Source organism: Microdochium trichocladiopsis (assembly GCF_020744255.1).
Source record: "Microdochium trichocladiopsis strain MPI-CAGE-CH-0230 chromosome Unknown B0I36scaffold_8, whole genome shotgun sequence".
Classification (NCBI taxonomy): Eukaryota; Fungi; Ascomycota; class Sordariomycetes; order Xylariales; family Microdochiaceae; genus Microdochium; species Microdochium trichocladiopsis.
This window is the reverse complement of record NW_025763551.1, coordinates 229642-251008: the sequence shown is the minus strand read 5'-3', so window position 1 is coordinate 251008 and position 21367 is coordinate 229642. Positions and strand designations below refer to the sequence as shown.

The following is a 21367-nucleotide window of genomic DNA, read 5'->3' as shown; positions in this document are numbered from 1 at the left end:
ATGCCCATGATCATCCTCAATCCGCAACTGCCGGAAATAGGACATGCAGGTGGCTCACACTCACACGTGGGCGGATTTAAGGCACCAACAAGGTTATCTCCCGGCCCACTTTCGAGGCACCTTGAGGCGCAGCCACGAGTATCGACACACTACTGTAGCGTGCGTCTGCATGTCGGCATGAATCTCTCGAGAGTTGGCCATTCGCATCGCCAAGGAGGCGTGGTAGCAGTGCCCGCGCCCCTGTGGCTCACTCCGTCAGAACGGGAACGGGCATTGTCACGAATTACTTGACCTTCGAGCCCGGGCACTGTCCATAACTTCTCAATGACTGTTTGAGTAGGCTTACCTAATCAGAGACCGTGCCTCCCTCTGTACCTTATGTAAGCAGCCCGCGCTCTCATACCTGGTTCATGCAAGGGACGCCTGGCTTGCTTGCCCTGATCTGATCATGCCAACCGCATCGTTCGCGACCATTCAAGCAAGCACCCAAGCACTTTAAGCTCCCCAATCTTCGTTGTAACCTGTCGTTGGCTCCTTTCCCGGCTGTCCAAGGCGCGCCTGTTGTTTGCTTCTCTCGAGCTCAAGCGCATCACAAGTGATCCGACCGTTTGCACGTTCCAAGGTTCCCATTCCAGCAACCACATGCTGCCACTTCTCCCAGCTCCCGACGTCATCCCGAGCAAGCTTCCTAGGCCGATGTCGGCAGACGCAGACCTCATGATGCTTTGAATGTGTCCTCACCGCTCGAGGGATTCTTGTTAACAATATACCGTACCTGCACCGAGCTTGCATATCACTACGACCGCTTCACCGCATCTCGGTGCCGTCTTGAGCAACGTCCTGTGGACGCAGAGCTACGCGTGATCGCCCATAGTACAGGCCGAGCTGATGAACGGCAGCTCTTCTGGCCGAAAATCGCCGCTGGGTGAAATCCAAGAGGCCTGGAAGATCAAAGCCACGGCAAAGGACACTGAATGCGTGTCCTGGTGGCACTTTCGAGCGTCCACAGCTAGGACCTTGAGTACCGGCCAGCACCCAGGCGTATTCGTGATTCCGAAATAGTCACTCCTACTGTTCTTCGCGTTTACTTTAGCGCCAAGTTGCAATCATATCGATTCCACCTCGCAAACAAGGCAGCATGGACCCTCTCGCGGCCCTGAAGTCAATGCCATGCCCTAAGGGCGCCGCCTGCACCGCGTTCCAATGTCTGTTCCAGCACAATGACAAGCCGATAGCAGCGGACCTGGAAGCCGAATATGATCCTACCAGACCCTTGGGTGCCCTGCCAGACCTGGATGATCCCCAAGACACGCCACGGAAGAGACTAAAGGTAGCTTCAGATGATCACCTTGCACCCACAGGCGATGTAGGGTCGCCAGCGAAGCGACAGAAGACCATACCAGACCGCATGAGCACGACCAGCAATACAACATCAGGTGATGCCATAAGGCTTGCTACGCGAGACAAACCAGTATCGCCTCCACCACTTGGTCGAACACCACGTCCAAGCACGACATCATCATCGTCGGCAGCTGTAGACAAGAGTGCCAGGGCGGACTCAAAAGGCCCGGGCAGAACCACAACTGCCACCAAGGTCACTCCTGCCAAACCTGCAAAGGCTTCGACACCAAACCCCCCTCGGAAGGTCTCTACAGAGACATTAAACCCTCGACATATTCCGAAAGCACCAGCACAGCACGATTTGAGGCTAAAGCTCGTCAAGGCGCTTTACGAGCATTATAAGCGTCTCAACGACGAGCTCAAGGCCGACGCCAGCGATGACGAGGCCCAGCTAGTCATGACAGATCAACAGCTCATCGTGCGCACCTTGGACGAAGAACAGGAGATTGCGACCACGAAGGCGTCAGTCTATGCCAACGCAGTCAAGAACAGGATCATGCAGTACAAGCGCATGAACGTCTTGAAGTGGAAGGAGGAAAGAGAGCAGGCAATCAAATCACGGTTAGCGGCTCAAGGGCGGACGAGACCGGATCCCTCAGAACCAATCGTCACGGGCTTGACCCCGGCCCAGGAGGTCAGCTTCTTATCTCATCTCATCACGCAGCTGGACAGCCTGGCAAACTTCGGATATGTCACGACGATACCGAGTGAGAGTGACATCGAGGCGGTCAATCGAAGCGTAGAAGCGTCTGGCAACACAGAGCTCTGCGACCGGAACGGCTGTGGTCGAAGATTCCAAGTATTCCCCGGAAGACGAGAGGAGGACGGAGCACTCACATCGAACGGATCCTGCACCCATCACCCAGGCAAGGTGTACACTACAGAGCGCTTTGCACTCGACCGTCTGAGCAAGGCACAGCGCAAGTACCGCTGCTGCCAGACCAATCTCGACGACGACAACGCCGAGAAGGGATGCACCACGTCCCCCACGCACGTATTCAAGGCTTCAGACCCAAAGAGACTCGCAAGCGTGCTGCAGTTTGCCCACACTCCTTCCAACGACGCAGTTCCAGCGGACAGGGCCATAGCGTTCGACTGCGAAATGGGCTACACCGTGTACGGCATGGAGCTCATCCGTCTGACGGTTGTGTCGTGGCCGGATGGCGTGGAGCTGCTCGACGTACTCGTCCAGCCGTACGGGGAGGTCCTGGACCTCAACACGCGGTACTCTGGTGTCCGGCCAGAGGACATGGCCACGGCGATACGCTGGAAGCCAGGCGACGATCACCGCCCTATCGTCACCCCTCTGACCACCAGCGACAACAACAGCAGCAGCCTCAATCATCCACAGCAACGCAAGCTCAAACTAGTCCCCTCGCCGGAAGCAGCGAGAAGTCTCATGTTCAGCTTGATGTCCCCGCGGACCCCCGTCATCGGGCACGCTCTCGAGAACGACCTCAATGCCGTGCGCATGGTCCACCCGACCGTCGTGGATACCGTGCTTCTCTACCCGCACAAGCGTGGCGGACTTCCCCTGCGGTACGGGCTGAAGTATCTCATGGATTACCACTTGGGGCGGAAGATCCAGACTGCTGGGGATGGCAATGTCACTGCGAGTGGTGGAGGTGGTGCTGGTGCTGGAGAAGATGCTGCCAACGCCGTGGGCCACGACAGCGCAGAAGATGCCAGGGCGGCGGGCGATCTGGTTCGGTTGCGGGTCAAGGAGCAGTGGCAGAAGATGCAGGTTGACGGGTGGACGATTGATGTAACGACGGGTGCTTTTGTCGCTCCGCCAGGTGGTGGTGGCAAGAAGTCTTGAGATCACTGGGTCCTCCATCTTGGGTCTGGGGTGAGACCATGGGGCACGAGGTCTGTCGTGCCATGTAGCCGCCCGGACATACAAGCAAATCAAAGAAGACAATTGAGATACTTGTGCCGCGAGATTGGAGTTTAGCAGTCAAACAATGTTTGATATGACATGAGATTATCGTTCCATTCGCCATTCCTTTGTCCCTAGATTTTTCTATTGTTACATGAGTGAATACAATTGTTTCAAACATACGCCGCGAGTCTGAATGAGCGGGGGGTATGTCGTGTATGGATGGCATGTTTGGCCTTCTCCTTCTGCTCCTGGGAGGACCACTTTGAAGATCGCTTTCTCCTCTCCAGGTCATGTCTGTACGGCCTCTCCTCTCAACACATTTGAAAGAGCCAGCCCTCTTCCACAGCGACTGGGCCGCAAGAGAAAAAAAAAGAGACCTCTCGCCTTTATCGCTGACTACTCTCCAGTGCACCGGTCTTGATGATAGCTCTTCACGCCTTGCCGACATTTAGCAAAAAGTTGCCGCCGCCGCCGTTCTTGCCGCTTGGCAGGTAGGCAACGTTGGGGTTGCCCGCCAGCGTGGCGGCAATCTCGCGACTGGCCTCGATCTTTCTGATCATGATCAGGCCGTCGCCAGACTTGGCAATGGCGCGCGAGATTGTGTCTGCGGACTCGGCCTCGCCCTCTGCGCGGATGACGTTGGCCTGACGTTCCTGCTCCGCGCGCTCGACGATGAAGCGGGCGCGCTCGGCGTCCTGCTGGGCAATCTGCTTCTGCTCGACGGCGCGGGTGAACTCCTTGCCAAAAGTCATGTGCGTGATGGAGACATCCTCGAGGGCAATGTTGAACTCGGCGGCGCGGCGCATGAGGTCCGTCCGGATGCGCTGGCTGACGGCCTCGCGCTGCGTGATGAGCTCGGCGGCGTCGAACTGGGCGACGATGCTCTTCAGGACCTCGTTGCCGATGGAGGGCAGGACGCGCTCGTCGTAGTCGGTGCCGAGGTTCTGGTAGATCTTAGGCAGGGCCTGGACCTCTGGGCGGTGCAGCACGCGGAGGGTCAGGGAGACCATCTGGAGGTCCTTGGAGCCCGTCGTGGTGGCGATGTTGCGCGGCTTCGTGCGGACGTCGAAGATGATGGAGCGCTGGAGCCAGGGGACGAGGAAGTGCGTGCCCTCGCTGACGACGGTGTCTTTTACTCCGTTGATGCGGTCGAAGATGACGGCGCGGGTGCCGCCGCGGACGTCGTAGATGGACGACTGGGCGACTCCGACGGCAATGGCGGCCGGGACGGCTAGCCGGTAGAGGGCGTTGAGTGCGCTGGCCATGGTGCTGTCGCTGTGCTGTGGAAGGGTATCGTGACAAGACCTCGGGTGGGTGCGAGGTTGAAGAGCTCACTAGAGCTGCCCGGCGGGTGGAGACGGCGGAATGGCCGGAAGCTCTATGACCGAAAGACTGAGAGATGCTTGAACAGACGGAATACTCTATTATCGTGCTAACCCGGAGAAGTGTCAGCTGTGTTATCGTCGTCTTCGTCTTTGTCTCTAGTGCCAGTGGAAGCCGGAGAGCTGGGGTGTGAGATCTGCGGGAGCTTGCAGGCAGCTGCTGGTGATGCTATGCTCTCTGCAGGTGGTGGTGGTGGTGTCGTTGTAATCGATGCTGGACCAGCAGCTGCCCACAGTGGGGCAGCACCACACGCCAGCGCCCAGGCAAATCATGGGCGGCGCAAACACGATTTGCAACCGCAGCCAGCTGGTCCGAGCTCCCTAGCCGTGCTTGATTGGCCCTCGAGCCCAGAACAGCGGGGCTCGCTGTAGCCGACGCTTCTCTCTCTGCCAGGCGTGCGTTGCGGTTCATCCCGGAAAAGCTTCACTTCCTCCTGCCACCACCTCGCGCGACACCCTCCGACTTCGTCGCCCTCCAGCTTCTTCCCACCACCACCCAATTGATCACCCCGTGTCTCTCAAGAGACACCCCGATCCTCAAGATGCGTCCCACGATGGCTCTGCGCGGCGGCGGCGAGTCCCCGCTCGGCAAGCACGGCCAGTAAGTTGAGCGACTTTTTACCGCTTGCGCTGCTCCACGACAAACGTCAACAGCCACAACCGCGAAGACCACGACGACTGCGATGACGACGGCAATGGCAAGCCCATCAAAGGGCTCTTGCAGGAACTTGGATGCGAGTGCATCAGGCCGCGCTCTCTCCCCTGAGCCCCAGGCCCTCTGTGGAAAGATCATACGTCGAAGCCCACGCCGTATGACGATCGAGTTCGCTCTTCCTGTGCGCCCGCCTCAACCGTCGTCTAGTCAATGGTCAATGCCTACCCTATTCTTCCCCTCATATGATGACAACCTTCTTAAAGCCTAAAGTGTACACAACTGGTGTGGCTTAAAAATATGTTTTAATTAGACTCTGACACTCTTCCCTTCATCTGATGTATCTGTCTGACTGGTTATGCTCGCTTCGAGACATTGTACTGACGATATCATCAATAGCTACCTCGGCGGCTGGGGCAACTTTGGTAAGCACGCCCAGCGGTAATGCAATGACCGGCGGTGCATACAGGAGGCAGCCTGTGCAGACCGAAACGAAGACTCGCAAAAGGACTGGCGACAAGCACCGCATACAGCTACGACATTGATAGATATCCTTCGATGTCAAGCCGCGAAGCCACAATCACCGCCTCGAACACCATCGCTTACCTGCGCCCTCTTCTGCACTGGCTTCGCCCTCTGGTGTTTCCACCATCTTGCTGATCAGGAATGCGGTCTGTGGCATGGCTAACCCATGGTTCCTCACGATTCTAGGCGGCATGAAGCAGAAGGGCATCATCACCTACGCCGTCTCTCCAAACAAGCAGAACGTCCTCGCCGGCACCGCCAACGCTGCCGTTTTCAACACATGGCGCCGGTTCAGCAAGCAGGTCCTCTACTGGGCCCCCCCGCTCGTTGCCTTCTACTACGCCATGGAGTGGGCCACCCACCGGTATGCTTATCTCTCTCGACTGGAGGTGTGACGAGGGAATGAAGACTGATAACCTGCAGAAACCACTACCTGAACTCCAAGGCTGGCCGTGCCGAGTACGCCGATGAGGAATAAACTGTTTTCAACAATGCAAAGCACTGATTTTTTTGTGATATAATGCTACGAAGTGGATCCGCACGTCCAAAGAGAGGATCCGGGAGGGAGGAGAAATGAGGACAACAAGGACGCTTCCGCTCCCATGGGAAAGGCGCGGAGAGCTTGAAAATGGCTACGGCCATTATGTACATCAATAGATATCGGCCAAAAGCCGTTTTGTGCATCAAATGACATCATTACCTTTCCCTTTGTGCCGTTCCCGTTCAGTCGTACTTCACTATCTCAGCATCCACTTGTGCGCTGGGTGGCGTGCTTGTCAGATTAGGTATCTCCACGAGAGATAACAACATGACAGTCGACAAGCCATGTCACGAATACGGCCGAGGTACGGGCTTTCGGAAACACATCTCTTTATTGACGGACATCCTACAAATTGTTTATCGCGCCTGGCAGGCCCTGCTGAGTTGAAATGCCATGTATTATTCGCGCAAGGCTTTTCGGTGTCGAGCTGGACCGAATCCATCTAGCGCTTGCGCAAAAGTTCCATGCTCTGTCTGCTACGAACAACCCGAGCTCTCCCCTGAAGCAGCCTGCGAGACCAGATGTCGCGGGCACGCTTCTGCTCCTCCAATGGCAGCGCGTGGAACTCTTGGCGTCTCATGAGATGCATGAGACTTGCCTGCACTGCCGTCCGTTCCTCGAGCGATGTACCTTCGAGCTGGATGTCCGCCATGAGGGGACGAAGTCTCTGCCATGTGGCTATCAGCCCTTCATAGTCGGCTTCCGAAATCGAGCTCATGATCTCGAGGACCCGTTGGCCTGCTGGTGTTTCCACCTCCTGCTCAAAGACGGCAGTCTCTTTCACAGGAACGTCGAGCAGGGTCTCTTGCTTCTGACCATGGGCGACAATCTTGTCGGAATGTGGAGAGGTCGCGGGATGTTCGACTTTTGTACTGTCATCGTTCTCTAGGTCGATCAAATCAGCCACTATCTCAGGACCCTTTGGTTCCATGACTGTCGAGACGACAGGTGCCAGCTCAGGTGCTTGCTGAGCAAGCGCCGTGGCTGTGTGAGCTTCGCTACCTGCCAAATCCACAACAGGCGTTGGTTGACGACCCTCCTTCAAGTCTTCAAGCGCATCGGCAAATTTCTGGGCCACGTTGGAGTTTTCGAATCTGAGCTGCGTCGCGTCAGTCTTCTCATGTGGAAGCTGGTATCGCAGCAAGAGTGCATCGCCGTAAATTCGCAGGACCGAAAACGCTGTAGCCTCTGCCTGGAAAATGATAATGCTCTCTTGTGTCAGAACAAGAGATCCCACAACATCCATGGATTGTTTGTACCCAAGGACTATCTGGACGCGTGTGGTTTTCAGCTCGCCCCCCACAGCCACCTCGATATCCGCCGAGCAGCTGAAGCGAATATCAGCGCAGATCGTGGCCTTCGCTTGTTCGATTATAAGAACCGGTTCCATTGCAGGCCTCGAGTCAACGGCAGATGTTCCTCTCCCGGTGGGCGATTGTTCGATGGTTGGCAGCTGATCCATCACGGGAGCCTGCTCCTCCTCCACATATAGCTGGCGGGCGCCGGGCGGGCTTGCTGGGAAAATGGATATCGCTGTTGGCTTTGGGGGAGACATCTCGTCCCATGGCCGAGGGACAGGACAGATCGGCACACTAACAGGCGGTCGGCTTGAAGCGGGTTTCAGCCTCAACTTGGTGACAGGCATGACCTTTAAGGGCTCAGGCCTTGGTGTTCTTGGCTGCACATAGAGTGGTGGTGGTTCCACCGCTGTTGCTTTTTTCTGGGCCTGGTTGGGAGAAGGAACATCGGCAGGGTGGATTGGGATCGGTAGATTCGGCATGCTGACGAGTGGCCGGTCGGCGCCAGACCTGGGCTTTCGGGTCGTTACGGGAGCCGGATGTCTGCCTTCGGCAGCCACTATGGGCAAGGCAAGGTTCTCGTCTGACCGTGTCGTTGTTTCTTCTGAGACAATACTCGCCGCTGAAGATATGGGCGCTTTTCTGGTGGCCTCCCATCTCTTCGTTGCCATGCCCGGGGGCAAGAGGACACCAAAGGAGGAGACTTGAAAATCGGGATCGACTGCTATATCCCTTGTAGCAGACTGCTGATTGTTCCCCCTGCGTTTACCCAGTTGTCTGTTGGTCACCTCGTCAGCGATGGCTCCAAAGCGTGCAAGACGGCTGGGTGTTGACTTACGTCGGATCATAGCTATTATTGCCGTCCAGCAACTGGTTGACGGTATTGCGGGAACGACGAGTGCCAGAGCCACCAGCCTCCCGGTTCAGCCGATGTAGGTTGCCGTTGGCTATTGGGTCGAGCTGTTTGACGCCATCATGGTCAGAGTCGTTGAAAAGACCTTCCTTGATGGCATCTACGAGATATGAACCGTCAGCAGGGGACAGAAGGACGCGTGTGGAAGGCTCACTTACTTGTCCACATATTCGTCGCCCCAATTGCACCTTGAGCTGAAGCGAAAGCCCTGTCCGAGAGAAGAGGGACAGAAGCACCTCTGCAGTCATCCTGTGCCACCTCTTCAGCACGGGCAAGGCCCAGATCGTTCTTGGTGGCAGTGTGAGGTTAGAACGGACAGCCAGGTTGTTATACTTCTGTAAAGGCAGCTTACCATCATATCTTCCAGCGCTGGATCCATGGTGGGCGTAGGCCTAGAGATCCTCTCTGCTCGATTTGGGAAGTGTTACTCCAAAAAAAAACCCCGAAGACACTGGCAACACTTTGGGCAGTGGCAGGGTGTACTCGCTCTGATGTGGGAATAAGTAAATGGGGAGAACCTGCAAGGTGAGGTGAGGTGGATGTGAACTGCCCGTCGGAGGTCGCAGAAGTGATCCCGTGTTGTCAGTGGTCGGCCCATAGATAGGATGTGTGTCCATGTGATGGCACCTGCAGCTGGATGCCTTGGGCCGCGAGTTCACTTTTGCTGCCTCGCGCCGAGCTGATGACTTTGTCAGATGAGTGGAAACAGGAGCAGACGAGCAACTGCTGGCTCGAGCGGGCACAGGGTGGCAACAGTGATGTTGGCACTTTCCGCTTCGTGAGTTCACCGGGGCAACCGCTGCCAGAGACTTTCTATTTACAGTCGCCTGCGGCGTGGGCAGCTCTCGCTCGTCATCAAAAATATAATAAACTCCGGGGGTTGCTGTTCTGCGCATTAGGGAACCACAGGCGGAATTCTAGGATGCCTCAGGACGGGCTCATCAAGTGCATCGTGTAAGCCATTCCCCATGGCGGGAGGGAGACGTGGACAGATTGGACACCAATATTGCACATGAGATATCTCCAACATGGGCAAACGAGCCATTCGCATCACTTCGTCTACCTGGTTCGTATTATGGACGGCCTCGCAGGATCGTGTGCGTATCCGTTGATTGCTGCTGTTTGGTTGCATTTTGGTCCCTTACTGTCAGCTGTAAAAGAGGCAGTGAGCCAAACAAGGTACATCCAAACTGTCGTCAAGGAGGCTTAAGCAGTACAATCCTGCTCCAGGCAGAGCTGAAACGGCTTCTTCTGGTCACATGAAGTTCTGGCAATGCTCATCCCAGTGCCGAGATGCCGTCGCTGTAAGGGTGCTGGAACTGGAAGTCTCGAGGAGGACAATATCAAGTGGGGCATTGCGAATGCCGGCGTCGTGATTGGCTGCCACCCCTAGCACTACCCGGCACCGGCGAATCTCCGGATTGCAGCTGGGAAACCCGGCTGCTGGTGATGCACGCAACGCTGTGACATTGCATCCAAGACTCTGAGTATCAAGCCAACGACCCCGAGCGCCATCAATCGCAGGCACTGTCCTCGCACCCACAATACATAATGGCGTCCAAAGTCGCAGCGGCAGCTGCCGGTGGTGTCATGAACATCAACACGGTACGCAAGCCAGCCCCTCGACGGCTCCACGGACTTCCCGGGCGCGATGATGGCAGCAAGCCGATGAGATGCTGCAATAGCAGCACCACCTCCCTCGGCTCGCCCCCTGCCCGCCATTCCCTCCAGTTTCGCAAACCTCCGCAGACATGGTGTTTATGTTGCCGTCGCTAACCTTCCTCCCCCCTCTTCCAGAAGCAATGCGTCGTCTCTACCGGCGTCTGGGACAAGATCCGCCGCGTCTTCGCCGTCGACCCCAACAGGTCATCCGGTGTGCCCTTGAACCCATACTACCGCAACCCGACTCCCGGCGGCACAGACCCAATGCTTTACGACGATCCCGTCACCGCCCCGGCTGGTGACATCGCCGACAACCCGTACTGGAAGCGCGACGTCCGGAGGGCCTACCCGAAGCTCAGCTTTGTCAACCAGAGCGACGCCGTCAGCCTGCTGAGCGTTGGCAGCGCTGCTGCGCCCAAGCAGGAGCTCATCGGCGAGGCCGGCGAAAAGTCGCTGGTTGCTGCTAAGCAGGAGGGCGAGACTGGTCTTGCGGCGTTCTTTGAGAAGAAGTCTGGTGCTGCCGTCGCTAAGGACCTGCTTGTAGATGGCTTGCCCCCGCTACCCAGCGGCGTCAGCCTCAACGCGGAGAAGTGGGATGTGTACAAGTACGATCTGACAGACTCTTCGTATGGAGAAGAGAAGCTGGTCACATACCCTTGCCGATCGTTCAAGTAGACGTGTCGAATAAGGAGAGAAGTCGAAATGGGATGAGGACGACGGAGGATGGACACTGTACATATGCGAAAAGAGACGACAACTCTAGATTTTCTTGGCCCAAGTATGATGCATACAATCGACAATGATATGTGGAAGGATTGTGCATGCTGGGATGAGTGCGAATATCCATCTATGGTGAGGGCTCTGATGCCGGAGCGCAGGGAATAATATCTGTGTTGATCTTATGCTATCAAGAGGTATTTTCACTGATTGAGACTGTTTTCAGCCAATGGCCGATTCCACAACTACGGCCTTATCCTGCCAACATCCTCAATGCTGGGTTCTTTCGCTGCTGACAATGAGGAAGCACTGGCACTGGCACTGCCGGGCGCCGGCTCCGCCACGGGTATCTTCTCCCCAATAGCCCGGTCAATAATCTTGGCTTTGCCCTGTGCACCTTTGAGCCGGCTGTCAAAGTCATTCACAGCCGCGTCGTCATTCTGAGTCGACAGTGTGCCCGGCTCTAGCAGGCCGTAAAGAGTGACGACGTTCTTCTCCAGGCGTGCATTTGGGCTTGGTAATGATGGCAGAGACGGCGTTGTCTCTGGGCTGGTTGTGGCATCGCTGCTTGAAGCAGCAGCATGTGACGCATTGCTGTTGTCGCCGCCGCGAGCACCACCAGTGAGGCTGGGTAGTCGGTTGGCCCAGACCAGCGCTCTGCCCTGCAGCCTGCCGGCCTCGAGAAACTTTTCAAACCCCGACTTGAGACCGACCGAGCGGCCCTCGATCTTACCCGCCTCGACGCCATCCCTAAGGCCCTCCGTGTAGCCCTCTTGATAGTACTGCTCCTCAAGATTGAGGACGTCGTCGAAGAGATCGTCGTTTGTAGTGGGCATTCTTTTTCTAGTTTGCCCGGAGGGTTTTCCCCGAGTACCCGAGACAGTTTGCGCGCGGTGTCTTTGGAATGAATGTGGCTGCCGACAATCGGATTTCTAGGGCTTTCAAAGAAAATAGGGCAGATTATGTATGACTCTGTATGTCTCATGTATTGAGTTCTGGTGAAAGTGAAGCCGTAGTGGTGTTGACTGGAACCTGCTTCAAGGGCTTGTTTAGTGTGCAACTGCACGCCAAGAAATAGGCCGCGGAGGTTCTACACGGCCTTTCGCATGAAGATTTGGCCCAAAGATTAATCGTGCTTGCAGTTCGCAAGCTTGACTTGTGCAAAATAAAAACTCACTGAATAACAGTGCAACAGAGGTACAAAGATAGAGTAGAAACCAAATATATTGCTTGAGCTGCTTAAGTTCGACGCCGTCCGCATGCATGCGGCTGCTTCCAGAAGTGCTGATAGAGGGCTTCTGGCGTGGCGATAACGGAGCTGACTGCCCCTCCAACGCGCCGAAAACTGAAGCCCCAAGTACCACCCCACCATTGGCCAGCCAGCCGGCTGAGCTAGTCAGTCTCAGCCAAGCAGCTCGTGTGTGCCCATTGACTCATCCATTCCTTTGGGATATCCGACACCTTCTTGATCCCTCTGTCTGCCCTCCTGCAACGACCCTGCGATATCCTCACGTCATTTCCAGTGCTCTTGTTCTCGTGCAGACCATTGCTGGGGCAGCGCGGGGCACTATGGCCGCCAAAGTCATCCTCCCTGAGGAGGGCAAGAAGAACACTCTCATCACGAGTGCGCTCCCATACGTAAACAACGTCCCCCATCTGGGCAACGTTGTTGGCAGTGTCCTGAGTGCCGACGTCTATTCGAGATACAGCAAGCTCCGTGACCGCCCGACTCTCTACATCTGCGGTACGGACGAGTACGGCACTGCGACCGAGACCAAGGCTCTCGAGACCGGCCAGACTCCGCAGGAGCTTTGCGACGAGTTTCACGCCAAGCACAAGGCTGTGTACGACTGGTTCGAGATTGGCTTCGACTACTTCGGGCGCACCACGACCGACCATGGAACGAGAATTGTCCAGGACATTTTCCTGAAGCTCCACAAGAACGGCTTTCTCGAGGAGCGTACCACCACGCAGCCGTACTGTGAGAAGCACAACGCCTTCCTTGCCGACCGGTTCGTCGAGGGAACCTGCCCAAAGTGCCAGTACGACGATGCTCGTGGCGACCAATGCGACAAGTGCGGCAACCTTCTCGACCCCTTCGAACTCATCAACCCACGCTGCAAGATCGACAATGCAACTCCGATCCCTCGCGACACCAAGCACATTTTCCTGCGCCTGGACAAGCTCCAGGGCGACATTGAGTCTTGGTTTGAGAAGTCCAGCAAGGAGGGAGGCTGGCCTGCGAACGGCGTGGCCATTACCAAGGCATGGCTCACCCGAGGGCTTGAAGGCCGCAGCATCACCAGAGATCTGAAGTGGGGTGTCCCTGTACCGCTTGAGGGCTATGAGAACAAGGTCATCTACGTCTGGTTTGATGCCTGCATCGGCTACCCGTCCATCACAGCCAACTACACGGATCAGTGGGAGAAGTGGTGGAGAGACCCCGAGAACGTCAAGCTCTTCCAGTTCATGGGCAAGGACAATGTGCCCTTCCACACCGTCATTTTCCCTGGCTCGCAGATCGGCACTGGCGACAAGTGGACGCAGCTCAACCATCTATCGACCACGGAGTACCTGAACTACGAGAACACCAAGTTCTCCAAGTCTCGCGGTGTCGGTGTCTTTGGTGACTCGGCCAAGGAGACCGGTGTACCGCCTTCGGTCTGGCGTTACTACCTTCTGAGCAACAGACCGGAGACGAGCGACTCGCAATTCATCTGGTCCGACTTCGTCGCGGGCAACAACAACGAGCTGCTTGCCAACCTGGGCAACTTTGTCAACCGTGTGGTCAAGTTCGTCAATGCCAAGCTCGACAGCACGGTCCCCGAGTTCTCGGCCAGCTACACTGACGACTCATTCGACTTCCCTGCTTGGATCGCCGAGGTGAACAAGTTACTGGGCGAGTACAACGACCTGATGGAGGCGGTTCACCTTCGCTCGGGCATCAAGAAGGCCCTTGAGATCAGCAGTCAGGGCAACCTCCTCCTCCAGTACCGTCTCGACAACGCCGCTCTAGCGGAGCACCCGGAGCGGACAAAGACGGTCATCGGCCTTGCTCTCAACCTGTGCAACCTCTTGGCGTCGATCGTCTCGCCTTACATGCCATCTACATCAACAGGCATTCTCGAACAGCTCAAGGTGCCACTGAGCTCCATTCCGGATACCTTCAGCCCGGATGTACTCAAGCCGGGCCACAGTATTGGCAAGGCCACCTACCTCTTCTCTCGGATAGATAGCAAGAAGGTGGACGAGTGGAAGGAGCTGTACGGCGGCAGCCAGGCTACGCGAGCGGCGGAGGCGGCGGCCAAGAAGAAGAAGCAGGAGGACAAGGAGAAGAAGAAGGCCAAGAAGGCTGCGCAGAGGGCTGCCGAGGCTGCGGCCAAGGGACCCGCAGTGCCAGCCGAGAAGCCTGGAGAGATCAAGAACCTCCCCATTCGGCAAAAGTTGATTGACAAGGAGGGCCCGTTGACCACAGAAGCGTCAACGGTGCCGGAGGGCACAGCACCATCGAAATAGACCTAGATGAGATAGAAAGCTGGCCGGGTTGTCGACCTTTGTGAAATGGAGCAACACAAAACCGTGGAAATTACCTTGTGCTCGGCCAAGAGCAGCGTCTGCGAACCCTAGTGAGCGCCCGTCCACATGTCACGTTTCACCAAGAGTAAATCAGTGATCTGGGGTAAAGCTGGATTAAGCAGTGTCCTGGATGCATGTATGGTTGTGGCGCACCACAACGGCGGAAGCCGCCATCTCGATGTTGGACAGGCCGTGCAAGGGTCACGTCGAAGTGGATGCGAACGGCCCCTGCCGACGAAGACATCGAGCCATGATCCATGGAATTTTGCCGTGACATGTGGCACATGCTGTACGGAGTACGTCCTCGGTAGCACAGGCCACTAACCCCTGCGACTTGGGTCGTGCAGTTTCAAACACTCGGAGAGATTGAGGAGAGCTGACCCCCAGTACTGTAGACACAGCAGATGGTGGTGGTTCATGAACTCAGGGAGAATGATTCGCAAGGGAGCACTTGACCAGCCAGGCAGGCATTGGGTGGACCGGCCGTGGCGCTCAATGTGAGGAGGTGATTGATTAGGCTGGTGTAGTAGTCTCAGGCGATACCACGGTCCCAGAGGCAGGCAGGGCAGGGAGTGCGGAACAGAGTCAAGGTCGACGCTAACAAACACACCACCATGGCTCGGTTGCGCCAACAAGTCTGGTATCTGGTAGAGTGTCATCTGGATGCCTTCCCCTGCCCTCCCAAAGCCGGCAGACGGGCATCAGAGGTGGGGCTGGGCCGGCGGCGCAGCCCATGAGCGGTTGCCGTGACTCTGCCTGGCTCCTCCACTTAGGAGCCGTGCCAGCACCCCCGGGCGGCACCAGGACCAGCCCCAGTGCGGTCCGGGCGCCCAAGGCAAAACGAAAAACACTACCACCCAAGGAAAGCTCACCTCCATTCCTGCTTTCCCCCCATCCCGTCCTCAGCTCGGCCACCTGACCTCGCCTCACTCCAACTCCCAACTCCCCCGACCGCCACGACGCTGCACTCTCGCCATCCGCAGAAGACGACGACGACGACGACGCCGCCGCCGCCGCCGCCAGAGCCCATCACAAATTCCACTCTAGACGACTCTTGCAGTGTTTTGGTCTTCCGCTCCGACACTGTAGGACTGTCAGACTGTCGCCCGCCTCCGCACTGAGAGATCGGCAATCACAGACCGCTCCCGACCGCCACCACCACAAGACGTCAGCACGAGTGTGATTCTGACATCACACAGCCAACGTCTCGGACCTTCGCACGCATTCTTTTGCGGTCTCAGGGCTGCATTTGGTCGCCGCGCAGTTTGGTTGTTTTCCACACGACGCAGCCATGAATGTGCTCCTGTCGCCGCAGCCACCGCTATTCCCTCACCAGCACCAACAACACGAACCAGCTCGCCGGTCGCCAACCAGATCAAGTGAGTTCTTCCACACAAGCCTCGTGTCCTCCCGCCAGCCGTCATTGTGCCCACCTGCTAACTTAGCCTGCCAGTGTCCCCCTTTCCGAGCAACATGTCTTCCAAAAAGCGGAAAGCCGACGATGACGAGGAAATGGGCACCTCACCCATGAGCTCTCCCGCCATTCAGAATCGCCAACTATCGAGGCCCTCAAAGAAAATCCGCTCGCAAAACGAACTCGCCGGCCGCCCGCTGGGCCTCCCTCGCCTCCTGGAAACCCTTGATGCTTCGCAGCTCCGGACCGTGCTGCAGACCATCTGCGAGAGACAACCCGAGATTGGCGAGGAAGTCGTCCGTAGTGCACCTCGGCCTACCGTTGCCTGCGCTCTTTCCGTCCTCCACGAGTATCAAGAGAAGCTTCGCGAGGCGTTCCCCTACGGCCAGTCCAGCTCCGACTACACGTACTACAGAGTCAAGCAGCCCCTTGTTGCCCTGCTTGACGCCCTGAGCGACTTTGTCTCTCAGTACCTCCCACCGCACGAGACACAGACCAGCGTGTCTCTCGAGTTCCTGGACGGCGCCACCAAGATCGTCCACACCCTGCCCGACTGGGAGAGTCAAGCCTACCGCTACCACAAAGAGAACATCTATGACGAACTATCGAGAGCCTGGGCCTTGGTTGTGAACGAAGCCTCCAAGAAGGGTGCTGGCTTTGTCCTGCACTCCGGCGGCTGGGATCAAATCCTGGCCAAGCACAACCAGGAGTCTCACGGCCGTCTCGGTGCTGCTATCAATGCTATGCGTTCCAACGTTGGTTGGGTTGGTGGAAGTGCCAGCGGAGGCGCTCCCGCCCCTGCAGCCAATCCCTCGATCCTCGATCAACTCATGGCTGGCAATTTTGGCTCGCCTGTCAGAGTCGGCCCTTGGTAGGACCAGGCGTCGCAGACCACCCATCGCTGAGCAAACAAGTCGAGCCAAAATACCTTAACGCAGCACGCACATACTCGTTACGCCGTCATGATCACCACGTCTTCTCTTTGTTGAGCACTAGCATATCGCGGACTGGGCATAGACATTTTCACTTTACATACTGGGCCTTGTTTTCCTGTCTTCTCGTCATGTTTCATCTGGTCTCGGCTCTCTGGCGTTTGGCTATATCATTACATCATCCATCACCATCATCAATATCAATCCTGTTTTCACAATCACCACGGCCAATTCATGTTCCCCTCCTGCCGTTTTGGATCATTCGATATCCCTGTATGCCCATGCTTTTTTTCTACCTGTTTGACTTGGCCTGATGTGGTGCCTAAGCAGACCAAAGTTCTGAATGAACGAGATGATTGTCACATAGAGTAATACTTCGCCGCAGCGGCCACGACAGCATAGTAAATATGATGATTGCTGAAACCGGAGAAAAAACGCAAGGCCAAGTTGTGAACCTCTTTCATTCTTCGACAATCAGAGCTGTGGCAGTCGCAGCCATGCAACCGGGCAGGGATCAGGCTGTGTGAAGTTGACTGGTCAGAGCCCACTGCTGCCGGCATATTGAAATTTGGCCATCTCGTAGGCGAATTTCCGTCACAAAGTGCTATGGCCGTCTGGACCTGTGGACCTCTAAAGCTGAAAGAGTTGAAAGGTCACGACGAAAGAGGGAGGCACGAGAGAGGCACGCGAGTAGAGGCTTCAGTAGGCAGATCAAAGCTGATGACCAAGGAATGCGCCGTATGTGAGCAACATATGATCGAGGGACCTAATCACTAGACGGCGAATAGACTTATCCGTGCATGACTACAATTGCATCAGGAGCGAGTGCTTGATGAACGACGAGCCCGTAAGAAGCATCACGTGACCTGGCGTCAGTGTTGCCTAGCTTGGGAGTGGTGAAGTCCCACTTTGTCGCTGGACCCCCATGATGTGATGGAGCCCAGTCGCGGTGCATGGCTGCTGCCATTAACGCGTCCCGCACACAGCATTAGTAAACGGACCTCCAACAACGAAACACCCAGCCGCTTCTGTCGCAGCTTGCCCGCACAACTTGCATCTTGCAGTTGCAGACGAATCGAGGACTAGCTATGATCACGGCTATTTAGGTCAAGTAGTCCTGAAGAAATGCCTGCGTGAGTCAAGTTCTTGCCGCCCGCCCTGGTGCTTCCACCGAAGGCACGTACGCGTCTCGCTTTGGCCCAGCTAATTCAAGCTACACCACAACCACAGCCCTGGAGAACAGCACAACGGCATCGCCAACCCGTTCGAGGAGGCGAAGCCTCGCATCTCGACATACACGGCCACCGAGATTGCCACACTGCAGGCGCGGCTCGAGAAGCAGCTCGGGCCCGAATATCTCTCCGCGCGGAGCGGACCGTCCGGCCAGAAGGTGCACTACATCGCGGCGGAGAAGTGCATCGCGCTCGCGAACGAGGTGTTTGGTTTCAACGGGTGGTCGTCCAGCATCCAGAACATCCAGGTCGACTTTGTCGACGAGAACCCGCAGACGCTCAAGATCTCGCTGGGCCTGTCGGTCATTGTCCGCATCACGCTGCGTGACGGCACGTACCACGAGGATATCGGGTACGGGCACATTGAGAACTGCAAGGGCAAGGCCGCGGCATTTGAGAAGGCAAAGAAGGAGGGAACCACGGACGCGCTGAAGCGTGCGCTGAGGAACTTTGGGAATGTCTTGGGCAACTGCATCTACGACAAGGACTACCTCGCCAAGGTCACCAAGATCAAAGTCGGGCCTGCCAAGTTTGACGAGACCAACCTGCATCGACATGCAGACTTTGCGAACAAGAAGCCCAGCGTGCCGGCAGCGGCAAGGGCACCGTTGAAGAGCGACGAGAGTGGTGTGGTGGGAACCGCCGCTCCGTCTGGTCCCACTCCTGGTTCGTTCGACTCTGACGGTATCGACTGGTCGGATGCTGATATTATGGACTTGTAGGCACTGCGAGCACCTCGCTAGATGAGGAGGAGTTTGGAGACTTTGATATGGCGGATTTTGGTGTGACAGAAGACGGGCATCCAGATGAAGTCATGCTACCAGCCTCACATTCGAGCAATATCAATGATACTCCGGCGAACCGCCGGCCAACAGCGATGGGCAGCAATGCTAATCAGCACATGCAACCGCCATCGAAGCCGCCGGTACGAAATGGTGCGAATGGCCCGCCGCCGCCGCGACAACCCCAAACCCCGAATCAGGCTCCTCAGAGACCACCTAGTGTCGCCCAGAACCGGCCAGGCGTTCCAGCACAGAATCAGCCACCGCGACCACAGGGTGGTCAGCGTCCAATGCCAGGGCCGCCTGCGGGTGCATCTGCCCCAGCACAGCAGGGTCCATCACTCACCCCCGGAGCCGCCCCGCCTGGAGCACCCTCGGAACCGGTGGCATTCTTCTCCGCGCGATCAGTAGTGCCCCTGGCTGAAGATGCGCCGCCAGGAACTGCAACTGTTCCAGCGCAGGGCGCAAAGCTCTTCGACGCTAAGCTAGAGAGTCCTTCCATACGCAAAACACCAGGCATCGACCACAACACGTCACGACCACTGGCGCGAAACGGACAGCATGTAGCACCCGCAAAACTGGACGATGACAAGGAGGCGCCAGCGAGTCCCCTCATTGGTACGGGTCGAGGTGGTTTCACAGGTGCTGGACCAGGCAGACCAAGCATGGGCATGGGCAATCCGGTTCTTAGTCAGACACGCCAGATTGGTGCCCCCATGATGGGTGGCAGTCCGATGGGCAATAGGAATCAGTATAAGCCTCCAACCATAAAACGGCCTGCACCTGCCGCCGGCACGACGGACGGTGGCGGCGGCGGTGTGGGCATTGCCCGGCAGGCTCTCACGGACGTTTCCACGAACGGCAATGTTAACAGCATTGGAGGTGCCGGGAACGATCCAAAGAGGCAGAAGATGGCATGAAAGTGACCGGACTGGCATATGAGCGACCTTGAGGGGTGAGGATAGCGCATATCTGACACTGCGTTGAGAAACGCGCCTGGTTGAAATGCCGAAAATCAGGCATTCGGACCTCTAGTCGTTTCTTATTGGCGCACATGAGATTGATGCATTTCGGTCTGGCACGGCGTATTGGAGTGTTTGTTTTCTTGATTTTTAGGTCCGCTGGCGAAAGGACTACATGTCAGGTAGTCAATGTAGATTTCGGGCACAAAGGCAAGCTTGTAACAGTGCTTGGAAGCGCAGAACGGATCTTGCTACGTAGCACAGTTTTATCACGTGGAACAACTTTGGTCTCGCAGGATCTCTTCGCTTTGCAATGTTCAGAGTTCTTGCTAGTCGTGCCGCGTGGTGAATGTTCTACTCACCTACCCCTGTAAACCTGCCGTTCTCTCTTTCTCATTCTGCGGAAACTTACGTCTGTCCGAGTTCGGCCACGCCATAGCACAGAGCAAGGCCAGACCGAATCAATATCCGTGTCCGACACTTGAGGAGATCATGTATCGGCAAATCACGCACAAGCAAACTGTGGTGTCGTGATCAATCCTCGCCATGGCCTTCTGAAGATTAGTGCAGCGTCCGGGCCAAATCTCTCAACGAGCACAGTCGCAAGAATTGGGATGCGACAGGGTGGAACGCCATCGGGAACCACCACGCAGTCATCGTGCGTCTCTCGTACCGGTTTGGACTGCGATATGCGATTGGTAGGGTCGGGTAGGGGGCGGGGACGTGCTTTTCAACCTCGCTAGATGGGCAAAACACGGACAAATGGTCACACACACAGCCCAGCCGACAACCCGTCCTTCTGGGGCCATCACAACGCTCTGCCGCTCGGGGCACTCTCTGACTTACTCTCAACATGAATGCTCATTACGAGCTTGGGCGGGATGTTTCGAGTACCGTTGGGGCTGTGAGTTCTGCTTGCTTTGGAACTCCACAGTGTCTGTGGTCCTGCTTGCCTCTCCTTCTCGAGATCGGGCCGTTCGAGGCGGGTGTTTCAGGTTTCTTTAGCCCGCTGCTGCTGCTGTAGGATTACTCTGTGAGCTTTGCGGGGAGGAGCCAAGGCTTGGATAGGTTCCAGGCCTCCCCTGAACGGTTCCTTTGTCGACATGCAGCTCGTCGTCGTCGTCATCATCAGCATGCTCAACAGTAAGAGTCAAGTTCAACACCGAGGTCAGCTTGCATCGTTTCGGGGCACTTAATGCTTCTGCCCGTAACTCGGGAGGTCTGCAGCTCTGCAGCGAGATCAACGCCGACGGCCACTCCGGAAGAGCAAGGGATGTCTCAACGAGCGAGTGAGAAATGTCGGGCGGCGCCACCAACAGAGTTCAGTAAATGCCCAATGCTGACATGACTGACAGGTGAAAGCTGGCATCGACTCTGTGCTTCCCACGCAACCCGGTTTCATAAAGCTGCCCTTTGAAGATCCTGCAACTTACCGGCACTCGATCAGACCAGATCAGATCAGGTCAGGCCACCCCTACCTTTCTGCATCGAGGAAT

General features: G+C 56.6%; 9 protein-coding genes across 9 annotated transcripts; 6 read left to right on the top strand and 3 right to left on the bottom strand.

The window, feature by feature from the left end:
- Positions 1–1138: 1138 nt before the first annotated feature.
- On the top strand, positions 1139–3220 carry B0I36DRAFT_249183 (uncharacterized protein; the record flags this gene model as incomplete). The annotated part of the gene is made up of 2 exons (XM_046150457.1): positions 1139–1330; positions 1385–3220. 2 exons carry the CDS (start codon positions 1139–1141, stop codon positions 3218–3220), a joined length of 2028 nt encoding a protein of 675 aa, XP_046008949.1.
- A 141-nt stretch (positions 3221–3361) lies between these two features.
- On the bottom strand, positions 3362–4878 carry B0I36DRAFT_329010 (SPFH domain/Band 7 family protein). Its single transcript, XM_046154662.1, has one exon. It carries the CDS (start codon positions 4546–4548, stop codon positions 3715–3717), a length of 834 nt encoding a protein of 277 aa, XP_046008948.1. The 5' UTR covers positions 4549–4878; the 3' UTR covers positions 3362–3714.
- A 164-nt stretch (positions 4879–5042) lies between these two features.
- Positions 5043–6547, top strand: B0I36DRAFT_329003 (UcrQ family protein). Its single transcript, XM_046154661.1, has 4 exons — positions 5043–5266; positions 5717–5742; positions 6029–6206; positions 6266–6547. The coding sequence occupies exons 1-4, from the start codon at positions 5208–5210 to the stop codon at positions 6318–6320; spliced, it is 318 nt and encodes a 105-aa protein (XP_046008947.1). The 5' UTR covers positions 5043–5207; the 3' UTR covers positions 6321–6547.
- A 168-nt stretch (positions 6548–6715) lies between these two features.
- Positions 6716–8408, bottom strand: B0I36DRAFT_329001 (uncharacterized protein). The gene has a single exon (XM_046154660.1). The coding sequence runs from the start codon at positions 8350–8352 to the stop codon at positions 6826–6828; it is 1527 nt and encodes a 508-aa protein (XP_046008946.1). The 5' UTR covers positions 8353–8408; the 3' UTR covers positions 6716–6825.
- A 1649-nt stretch (positions 8409–10057) lies between these two features.
- On the top strand, positions 10058–11088 carry B0I36DRAFT_328998 (uncharacterized protein). Its single transcript, XM_046154659.1, has 2 exons — positions 10058–10199; positions 10392–11088. The coding sequence occupies exons 1-2, from the start codon at positions 10146–10148 to the stop codon at positions 10929–10931; spliced, it is 594 nt and encodes a 197-aa protein (XP_046008945.1). The 5' UTR covers positions 10058–10145; the 3' UTR covers positions 10932–11088.
- On the bottom strand, positions 11089–12224 carry B0I36DRAFT_328996 (uncharacterized protein). Its single transcript, XM_046154658.1, has one exon. The coding sequence runs from the start codon at positions 11807–11809 to the stop codon at positions 11219–11221; it is 591 nt and encodes a 196-aa protein (XP_046008944.1). The 5' UTR covers positions 11810–12224; the 3' UTR covers positions 11089–11218.
- Positions 12225–12326: 102 nt separating this feature from the next.
- B0I36DRAFT_328995 (methionyl-tRNA synthetase) lies at positions 12327–14591 on the top strand. The gene has a single exon (XM_046154657.1). It carries the CDS (start codon positions 12543–12545, stop codon positions 14487–14489), a length of 1947 nt encoding a protein of 648 aa, XP_046008943.1. The 5' UTR covers positions 12327–12542; the 3' UTR covers positions 14490–14591.
- Positions 14592–15718: 1127 nt separating this feature from the next.
- On the top strand, positions 15719–16932 carry B0I36DRAFT_148468 (Cut8 six-helix bundle-domain-containing protein). Its single transcript, XM_046148480.1, has 2 exons — positions 15719–15928; positions 16003–16932. Exons 1-2 carry the CDS (start codon positions 15841–15843, stop codon positions 16836–16838), a joined length of 924 nt encoding a protein of 307 aa, XP_046008942.1. The 5' UTR covers positions 15719–15840; the 3' UTR covers positions 16839–16932.
- A 946-nt stretch (positions 16933–17878) lies between these two features.
- Positions 17879–20178, top strand: B0I36DRAFT_328993 (uncharacterized protein). Its single transcript, XM_046154656.1, has 3 exons — positions 17879–18028; positions 18126–18793; positions 18850–20178. Exons 1-3 carry the CDS (start codon positions 18021–18023, stop codon positions 19827–19829), a joined length of 1656 nt encoding a protein of 551 aa, XP_046008941.1. The 5' UTR covers positions 17879–18020; the 3' UTR covers positions 19830–20178.
- Positions 20179–21367: the final 1189 nt, after the last annotated feature.